Source organism: Alligator sinensis, unplaced genomic scaffold (genome assembly GCF_000455745.1).
Source record: "Alligator sinensis unplaced genomic scaffold, ASM45574v1 scaffold277_1, whole genome shotgun sequence".
Classification (NCBI taxonomy): domain Eukaryota; kingdom Metazoa; phylum Chordata; order Crocodylia; family Alligatoridae; genus Alligator; species Alligator sinensis.
Genome location: NW_005841899.1, coordinates 917,997 through 928,964, shown reverse-complemented (window position 1 = coordinate 928,964; position 10,968 = coordinate 917,997). Strand labels below are relative to the sequence as shown.

General features: G+C 41.2%; 1 protein-coding gene across 7 annotated transcripts in view; it reads left to right on the top strand.

The window, feature by feature from the left end:
- Window positions 1-10,968, top strand: part of NCKAP5 (NCK associated protein 5) — a 461,300-nt gene that overhangs the window by 317,923 nt on the left and 132,409 nt on the right. For all 7 annotated transcript variants that reach the window (XM_025197575.1, XM_025197576.1, XM_025197574.1 and 4 more), the window contains one exon: window positions 6,077-6,115. In XM_025197575.1, the coding sequence (XP_025053360.1) occupies window positions 6,077-6,115 (39 nt within the window). The remainder of the gene's footprint in view (window positions 1-6,076; window positions 6,116-10,968) is intronic.

The window sequence follows — 10,968 nt, the reverse complement described above, 5'->3', positions numbered from 1 at the left end:
CCTGCTGAATTCTTCTTTGGTCCTTACTTTGGGTTAGATTCTGGCAGGTTCTTCACCACCCAGGACCAGAAACCAGAGGCTGTGATCAGTGTCCAAATTTCAGTAGCTCAGCCATATGCTAGAGAATTTCCCAGTCCATGATAATAATTATTCTTAGTTGCCCAAAGGGAATTGGGTTGATTGCAAACATTCTGTACCTGGATCCAATAAATTCTTAGCCTCATAGGCTAGGAGCAGAAGTTACATATAAACCAGTTAAGTGATCAGAAACTGGTTCACAGATTTACAGAAGTTTAGGGCTGGAAGGGACCCTGTGATATCATTGGGTCCAACCCTCCTGCTCTAGGCAGGAAAGACTGCTGGAGTCAAATAACCCCAGCAAGGTGTGTGTCTAGTCTCCTTTTTAACATCTCCAGGGTAGGTACCTGCACCACCCCTGCTGGGAGTCTATTCCAGACTCTGGTCACACAAACTGTGAAGAAGTTTTTCCTTATATCCAGTCAGAAACGTTCATGTAGGAGTTTATAACCATTCCTCCTGGCTTCCCCCTCAGGTGCTTTGCTGAACAGTTGTTTGCCTAGTTCCTGATGCTCACCCCTGATATATTTGTAAGCTGCCACCAAGTCTCCCCAAAGTCATCTCTTTTTTAGGCTGAACAGTCCCATAACTGTCAGCCTTTCCTTGTGTGTCTTGCTCTTCAGGCCTCTAATCATACGAATGGCTCTTCTCTGGACTCTCTCAAGCTTCTCCTCATTCTTCTTGAAATGGCGCCCAGAACTGGATGCAGTACTCCAGCCGCGGCCTCACCAATGCCAAGTAGAGCAGGGGAATAACTTGCTTAGTTTTGCTTGAGTTTCATCAGTTGATGCATGCCAGCGTATTATTTGCTTTGCTAACTGTAGCATTACACTGGTGGCTCATATTCATTTTATGGTCAATTATGACCCCCGGGTCCCTTTTGGACATGGTGCTAGCTAGCCTAGCACCACCAAGCCTGTAAGTTTGTTGTGGATTTTTCCTCCTCAGATGGAGCACCTTACACTTCTCAGTGTTGAACAGCATCTGGTTCTGGTCCGCCCATCTAACTAATCTGTCTAGGTCCGCCTGGATCATCAGCCTACCCTGATGCATGGCCACACTTCCCCACAGCTTAGTGTCAGCAGTGTGCTTTTCACCCCCACATCAGGATCATTGATGAAGTTGTTAAAAAGCAATGGTCCAAGTACTGAACCCGGGGGACCCCACTGTCTACTTTCCACCAGGTCAACACAGATCTGTCTATTAGTACTCTCTGGGTCCGGCCCCGGAGCCAGTTTCCCACCCATCTGACCATTGAATTGTTGATCCCATAGTCCCATAGTTTTACCTGGAGAGCCTCATGGGACATCAAATCAAAATCCTAAAGTCCAAGTAAATGACGTCGACCTTATCTCCCTTATCCAGGTGGTGAGTAGCCTGGTCGTAGAAGGAGTTGAGGTTAGTCAGACATGACCTACCCACAACAAAACTGTGCTGGCTGTCGGGGTTTAAACCTGTAACAGAACAGAAGTTCAGTGCATAGAAACCAGTTTCAAAATGGCTGAAGCTGGTTTGAGATAAATCGGGTTGAATGTAATATCAGACTTAACTGACTGAGCTCAAAGTGGTTTCTGCAACTTCTGTCCCAGACCCCTTCCTGGTTTAAGTTAAACCAGAGTCTTCCAGCATCCCAACATACTCTACAGCCCTGGGCTGGGCTGGGCTGGGCTGGGCTGGGCTGGGCTGTCTGCTCCAGCCGAGCAGGGCTGGCTCTGCCCCTCTGCTCCCTAGCCAGAGTGGGAGTGGGAAGGGGCAGGAGTGTGGCCCAAAGGGTGAGCACCAGGTGGACCCCAGCCATGCCACTGGGACAGGGACAGGGGGAAATAAATCCCCTCCCTGGCCAGTTCACTTGAGGCTACTACCAGGGCTGGCCACGGCTCCCCCAGCACAGCTTCCCTACAGCTGAGGGGACACTCTAGCATCCCTCAGCTTCTGGCCTGAGCCACTGCAGGCATATACCTGCATTTCCCCAATTAAAAATTAACGTCTATTCAATTGCAAATTGATTCAATCTGGGCAGGTTAGAGTAACCTGCAAAGATTGAATCAGTTGAGGCTCCAGTTTTTTGAATGCCTGTCCCTAGCCATAGAAAGACTTGGGCATCTTTCTCCAGGCAGACAATAGAGGTACATATCTATCATGGTATGATCTCAATAGGTCGAAAGGAAAATTCTGAACCAGTGTGCATTGCATCCTCTTGTGCTCTAACCCACATAGAAGGGCATTTTGTAGTCTGTCAGACATTTCTTTGCCCTTAAATCAGAGTACTAGTGATTGCAAAGATGGACTATAAGATATTGGACTGGTTGGAGGGAGCTGTCAGTGTTCTTCAATACTAGGCTCTTCAAAGCTGAGCTCTCCTCCACAAATCACTGCTCCTTGTCTAGGCAGGTGAGGGTTGGGCAAGACAGCCATGCTCACCTAGTCAGAGAGGAAGCTTTCAATCTCAGCAGTGGAGTCTGCCTTTGACCACTTACACATCCCCAGCAAAAGGTTTTGTGAAGCTGTTTCCCTATCATCACCCTAACCAGTAATGCTCCCCAGTATGTGTGCAGATTCAGTACACACAAAAACACAAAGCAAAATTTCAATCAAACGACCTCTAATTTTCTGTGAAGCAAAAAACCTGCTAGATCTCATTTTCAAAACCTGTGAATGTAGTCTTTCATACCCTTTCTCTCTCCTCCTTCTCCTCATCTCTATCATTAAGTCATTCCTTGTAGTTTTTTCTTCATTCATTTGATATCCTACATTTAATCTTTCAATGTGAATATTTGCCCCTGTAACAAAATAACTCATGCTCCATGACCCTCATTGAAGAAGAGGCTAGATAAACATTTATCTGAGATAGTTTAGGAATTGTCCACTTTGCATTTGTGCATGGGGTTGAACTAGATAAACCTTGGGGTCCCTGGCAAACCTATGACTCTGTGAACATTTTCACAATAAAACTCAACCAAACTTCTATTCATCAATGGCAAACCTTAAAGGGCTTAATTCTTTATGAATTCTACAAGATATTCACAGATTTTAAATTAATTACCCATTTCTAAAGTACACATATGAATATCTTTGGAATAGTATTTGAAAGTAAATATCATTGAAGCTTGCTAATGCTATCCACACCAGAAAAAGTTCATTTGTTTAAGATTCAAAAATATACTGTAAACCTCTCTCTCCTGTCTCTAGAAACATAATGTAAGAAACAGGATTATCTTCTTTTACCTTTGGGGCTTGAGTTTTACATGCTTAATCCTAGTTTCCTATTTTGTAATTTGACTGTCAGTTTATTGGCAAGAAGTAGTATAACGTTTATTCACATAATTGTGCCAGCTAAGATTTCTGTCAAGCTTGACTATACCAAGGTATAGGAAATCATACAAATTACCACCTTAGTGGTAGTTGATAGCTTTAAATTATGCGTTATTAATGTTGTTATACACTTCAATTAGTTGACCAAAAATATAGAGGCTTTTCCAATATTCATTTTATTACTCTGAGAATTATAGAAAAATATGTTAAACTTCTGTTCAGTAAATTTGCAATTTGTAAATGCTGCACAAAGCCATACATGAGAGAAATGGTTCTGCAAATGCTTGTATGCTTAGTACAGTAGACATTTCAAAAATAAGTGACACCGATATTTTTTCACGTAAGTTTGACTCATTATTTCTGCTACTTCCTCTCCAAACCACGGCATAATATATTTAAGCAAACGTAACTGTGCAAGGAAAAGGTGTAACATACTCCTTTATCTCTTGTGTTATGATCTACAAAAAGAAAATTAATCTAAAATACTTAGTTGTGGCGGTGTAAGGAAAGGCAAACAAGGTGAAGGCTGGCACTGCTCTCTAATGCATAACAGGACTTCTGTATTATATTCTGTGCTTTTTCTGTGTTAACAAAGAGACTTGCAAAGTCATTTTAAGATCTGCAGTTTACTAAGCACCCATGGTTCTAACTAAAGTGGTTATCTATTACCTATAAAATCTGTCTGTAAGCTAAGATTTCCCATTTAAAAAAAATAAGGATTGTATTGACCTCACAGGCATGTGACTGCATGCTCTAATTTATTGCCATTCTCAAGTGATAGCAGTACAGGTACAAGGTATGATTGCAGTTAGCAAATACTTCCCTTTTCCACATATAAGTCCGTAAACTTTGTTAGAGGAAAAGGATGAGAACCTTTAAGCTCTGGGAATGTGGATATTACTTTAATTGGTGACTGTCTTCAGTGCAATTCCTAAATAAGCAACAGTAGCTGTAGAATCTTATCATGCAGACTTCCAGCTTGTCTGAGTCCACCAACTCTGCTTTAAAATATCAATCAGAGAATTGTGCTTGAAAAATCTTACAGGGACAGAATTTTCTAGCTGCAGTGCTTAAAACAATATGATGGCATCCTGATGTTCAGATAAATTGAGTGCCTGCCCTTCCTATTGGGATCAGCATGAGTTGTGGGTCATTAGCAGCTGTGAATATCAAGCGACTTTCATTGAGATGCCTAACTTCAGTCACCCACACTGGAAAATGGTATTCAGCTGGGGGATTATTCCATTTGCACTACTGAGTGCAGTATAAAGCCATGAGAAAATTTTGTAAGCAGTTTTGTTGCTACTGATTTGTACACACTTCAAAGAACCTTGTAGTACTTCTTGCTAAAGTAACTCCACGTCAGGAAGTAAAGACATAATGTATTAGATGTGGTCTGTTCAATTTTCAGGTAGAGCAAACAGACATTGAAAGTACATGCCAGAAGGAACACTGTTGGATGTGGACTAAAAGCCCATAGGGCAACACACATGGATTTCAAAGATAACACATTTAGTCCTGTGCGTTATTACAGTTCTAATATTAGTCTGTGTCTTCTGTTAAATCATGTATAGAGCTATTATATGTGACCCTTGTTCCACAGGGTTCCTTAAGTTAGGGACTAGTTTGAGAAAAGAATTGATAGTAGGCAGTTTTATGAGAATATGAATCAAATACAACTTTTGGATCTAAAAGAATGGAATTATTTACAGAAATAAATTAGCTTCAGCTTTCTGCTCCTGACTCAATTCACATGAACAGTCTTATTTTTTTTTTAAATTGACTACCTTTAGGGCAAGTCAGTGCAGATTTGCACTTCCAAAAGACAGCCTTGTGTATTATATTGTAAGATTAAAAAAAAAATTTGTACTGTAAATTGTAACTGGAGCCTCTTGATACATGCTAGTTATGTCGATGATTATGTTACCCGTCTATAAGATTGCTGAGTGGAATTTGAACAAACATATTGCAAATGTGACAATATGTGTATGTACAGCTTCAAATTACATTTGATTATGGCAACACTAAAATGAAACATTTATCTAAAGGCATCAACAAGAGAAAATATTTTTCTTTCTCAGTGTCAGGTGTAAATGAGAGGATGTTTGTACAAAATAAATAAATTTAAAAATTCCCTGTTGAATATACAGTACTACTAATCAATGGCATGTAATCTGATTCAAGTCAATTAGACTGTGTGTTGTGAATGCCTCCCAACCACATTTTGATGTCAGTAGGTATTTTAATTTTCTGTGGCACTTCATGGTATCTGCCTGTCATGATAGATGTACTATTTTGTCAATATTGAATCAAAAAACAATTAAGCTTTATGAAACCATTCATGACCATGTCCTCAGCGGATGCATTTCATCTCCTCTGAACTCACTACATCTAAGCTCATGTACACTAGCCAAAAATATGACCCTCTGATTGTCATTGTCATCTCCCTCCTGCTTTAGATCAGAGAAGTAAAGCAAACATCTATAATGTCATTCTGGAGTTTTTAAGATTCTTTCTAATGGGGTTGAGGCTACATGTTATAACCTACATTATAGACATCTCCATAAAAAATGCTTACTTAAGGGTGAGTGTTGTGGGGCAAAACAGTGAGATTCCTCAAAAAGGGTGTATCCATCGCAAAAAAAAAAAATCAATATTATATACTCATCTATTTTATTTCTTTCAGGTAGCCAATCAGGTTGTTCAAGCTCTACTTACTCAAAAGGTGAGTTGCTTCTCCGATTATGGCATGTTGTAAAGGGCTAGATGCTGACCGTTGAATAAGAGAATGCATATTTAGACATAAGACCTTTTTTTTTAAAGAATGCGTGCACAAATTTTACGAACACAAGTGCAAAATTTCAAGATATAACTTATGTTCCTCTTACAACAACAACAACAACTATCTATGAACCTGGATACCTCAGAAGATTGATAATGGAATACATCACTGCATGCCTTTAATTTAGAATTAAAGGTATTTAATTCTAAATACCTAGAATTTTCCTGTCTAGAGTCAGGAAGGCCTGAATGTCCTTCCCGTCTGATGGCTCAACAATCCATTCAACAATGGCTAGTTCTCTCTCCTAGTCCAGTTCCTGTTTCTCCGAGTCCAATTTAGGAAAACATTATTGCATTTGTCACTAATTGGCCCTCTTGTTTCTCTCAAAAGAATGTAAGGATCAAATGGGAGATCCTGCGCTCCGAAAGGGGCAGTGGGAAGGCCCCGGTATAAGTGCATGTTCATATAGTATAACAGATGTGAAGGAAGAGGTTCTTTCCCTTCCCGTTCCCTGTCCTGTGGAATTGTGCTTTCTTGTATCTCTGCTCTACAGCAGGTGCACAGAAGGAATTTGCAGGTATATGTGTGGGAGTATCCCATTTATAGTCATTGATTTTACAGACTGTAAAGATCCCCAAAACCAAATGACAAATGACGGGAGGAATTAACAATGTATTCTGCATCTTTATACTTAGTAGCTATGACCATAGAAAGACTCTGCACCTGCTGCTGCAGGTAGGGATTCATTACTCAGTTTTCCATTACTGAGTCTTATAGGTTTGAGTGCAGAGCAAAGCCTTTGGCTCTGTGCTCAGAATACCACTTTACAGAGCTCTGGACAAAAAAAATCTACATGCTAAAACCTAGAAATGATCTATGGAGTTCAGATATAAGCCAGGGCTGCATAGGAAAGTTTGCACTTTGCTGTCCATACTATATTCTACATATAGTTACAGGAATACAATCTCCGGAGCTGTCACTATTACCCTTCATGAACAATATTTCAGCTATGCTAAAGGAAGGCCAAAGTCAATGAGTTTATTATTTTGTGTATCTTAACTGGAAACAGAGGCTGGTCCTTGAGTGTAAACACAAAACCTAATTTGTTTTGTAATATAAAAACATGAGTGATAAGGTATTTTCTGAAGGGTTGCTGTCAGTATAGTAATCTCTCATTTAGGAAGCATTATGGTGTTTTCCATATGAGGAGAAAAGCTGAATCTCTTTGCAGTAGGAGGCAGACATGTTGATGACAGCATACTTCCCTAGCAGTGAAAACGCCCAGACCCACTAGAAGCCAAGGAACTCACATGGATATAATAAAAAAGGATTTGAATATATTTAGTAAAGTGATTTACTTAGTATTGATGAGATGTAACAGCTGCTTACCTACTACTGAGTAATACCAGCTAATATAATATCCATAGAATGATGAAAATGGGTACTCTTCTAAATGCTAATAAATAATAACTGTTACAGTACTTCTAACAGCATTCATATGAGTCCTTTTACCAGAAAGGACAGGAAAACAATAGTGTATAATAGGAAATTGGACTATTTGAGTCGGTCACAAATTGGTAGCTATACAAATCCAAGTAATAACTAGTAAACAGATAAATCTACTGTAGTCCAGCTAAGCAGTAAGATGCAGCAAGTCATGGAAGGGTGAGGTAACACACCTCTGGGGCCGAGAGAGGCATGAAGAGAAGCAGAGAGTTTTCAAAGATTCAGGACTAATAAGGCACAGTAACATGTATTGTGTGCGTTTTATCGTGGATTTGAAATTACACATCCAGGATTAATTTTTGTTTAAATTAAGTGTATTCTGTAATAAAGTACTGTACACACAACATTCTATGAGGAAACTGTGAGTCCACTGAGGGATGCTGGTGACACAAACCAAGAGAGCAGAGCCTGAGTGATTTATCAATGTCAGTGAAACCTTGAGACAGAATTGCAGTCTTAAATGTGCACTTTTGGAGTATATCATTTGTTATACTACATACGGAGTTCCTCCAGTGTGCATAGCTTTTCACCAGGAATATGGAAAAAAAAGGTGTTCATTTGAGAATTGTCCTGAATTAGCCTCAGAGCAAAAATTCACCACTTTATGCAACAAAATGATATGGGTTTTCTTCCTCCTCAAACAGCAAGTTTTACCTCTGGGAAATTTAAGAAGTCATAAAAACAACATTATTTTGAGATAATAGGGCTGGAGGTTTTCTTAAGACCTGGATCAGCATTGTGAAATTGAAGTTTACAGTCTATAATAGATCTGTTTCATGTTGTGTGGATCCAACATCTGCACGCCATCCTGAGACGCTAGAGAACATCCATATTCTTCACTGTAGGGTCTGCTGAACTATTCAGTGTTTTTCCTCACTTAAGAAATGATCTCTTGATGTTGACTCCCCAGCCAACTATCACTGTGTTTCCAACCTCCCTTTTTTGGGTAAGATCATTGAATGGGTAGTCACCTGACCACTCAAGGCACATCTGGATGCTATCACATTGCTGAACCTTTATCAGTCTGACTTTTGTCCTGGTATACCACAAAGACTATGCAAAAAACCTTGGCAACAGTTTTTTGCTTGGAAATCGACAGGGAAAATTGTGCCCTGTTGAGCTTACTAGGCCTTTCAATGGCCTTTGATACAGTTAACCATGAAATGCATTTATGCAGTGTGGTGGGTTTTTTGCTAGATTGCTCTTAATGAGCAATGGTAATGAGCAAGTGCTTATTTTTTTCCCTTGGGACCTTTCCTGTGGGGTCCTCCAGGGCTCCATCTTGTTGCCACTCCTGTTCAACATGTATATGAGACTCTTATGCAAGACCATGCAGAGATTTGGAGTGAGGTGCCCTCAGTATGCTGGTGACAGCCATCTCTCTCTCTCTTTCTCATCTGACCCAGGCTTCATAGTCTCCGTCCTTATCCTCTGCCTGCTTTCAGTTGGGGACTGCATATGAGTGAACCAACTGAAGCTGGATCCAGACAAAACAGAAGTGATGGTGGTTGCCAGAGTCTGTGATTTGTGGTAATAAGGGTATCTAATCTATCACTGAATGGGTTCAGCCTTCCCTCACTACACCTGGATTTTCAGGTGACATTAATGGCAATGAGTACCTTTCACCATTTGGTGAGAAGGCTCCAATCCTGTCTTGTCCAATCCTCACCTTGCCACCTCACCAATCTTAAAAAGGCTTTCACCCAACAAGGACACCCCTTCAGAAAGATAATTCGCACATTTGAAAGAGCCACCTGGATACCATGTGTAGAATCCATAGTATCATAGTAGCTAGGGTCAGGAGGGACCTGAACAGATCATCTAGCCTGAAGGGTGAGGAGGGACCTGAACAGATCATCTCCCCCCCCCCCCTGCCACAGGCAGGAATGAATGCTGGGTTCACAAGACCCCAGACAGGTGATCGTCCAACCTCCTCTTGAATATGCCCAGGGTAGGGGCGAGGACCACTTCCCTGGGAAGTTGGTTCCAGATTTTGACCACCCTTACTGTAAAATATTGCCTTCTGATCTCCAACCTAAACCTATTCTCCATCAGCTTATGACCATTGTTCCTTGTCACCCCAGGTGGTGCTGGGGAGAAAAGGGCTCTGCCTATTTGCTCTTGATCTCCCCTGATGAGCTTGTATTGCTGCAGTACAGAAGAACCCTCCCCCCCCACAAATCACGTACCGCTGGTCTTGACATATCACCCCTCCCTTGAACCCATACGGAAAATCCTCAGACAATTGCCACCCATATTAGAAAGAGACCCTATCCTTAAAGAGATCTTCCCAGAACCACCCATCCTAGCCTTCAAACAAGCACCAAACCTTGCTAACCTCATCGCCAGAAGCAAACTTCCTTAGCCCAGAACACACCAAATACATCCAGACCGTGCCATGACAAGAAATGCAAAACCTGCCAACACATCTCCACCACCCCCACTATTACTACACCCCACAGCACAGCCATCAGCAGTCCTGCATCTTACAGCTGCACCTCCAGAAATGTGATATATCTCATCCAAAGCAAAAAATGCCCTGATGGAAAATACATAGGAGAGACCAAACAACAACTGTGCACCAGAATGAATGCACACCAGAAATCTATCAAAGACAAGAACACCCAATTACCTGTGGGGGCACATTTCTCACAAGAAAACCACTCTCTCTCCAATCTCTCAGTCCTGACCCTCAAAGGGAAAAACACTTCTCAGAGACAAGCCTACGAACTCCACTTCATCAATCTCCTGGACACAAAAAATCATGGACTAAATATAGACATTGGATTTATGACACATTATAACCTGGCTGACATCTGATTCCCCAGGTACCTCTCCACTATTTAACTGCTACATTCATCCCCTTCCTCCCGCCCCTGCCCCCCCAAGTCTGTCTCTCACCCACTGACTCCTCATTTTACATCTTCACTGACTACCTGTCTTGCATGCAGACCAGCCTCTGGCTTCTTTACTATTCATTCCATCCAGGAAGAGCACACGCCAATTGCAGATGCTTCCTCAGCCTGACAAAGGGATTTTCAACTGGAAAGCTTGCTAAAAATTTTTTTCAAACTATTTAAGTCGGTCTAATAAAAGGTATCAGATTCACCCAAAGAACCTTTTCTGCCTATGTCCTTAGAGCAACATGGCTACAACCTACACCCCTTAATGAATGTAAAATACTCAGATGCTACAGAAGGCCAATGCGGTGCCTATCTTCAAGAAAGGGAGGAAAGTGGATCTGGCAAACTACAGGCCCATCAGCCTGACCTCTGTTCTGGGGAAGGTCT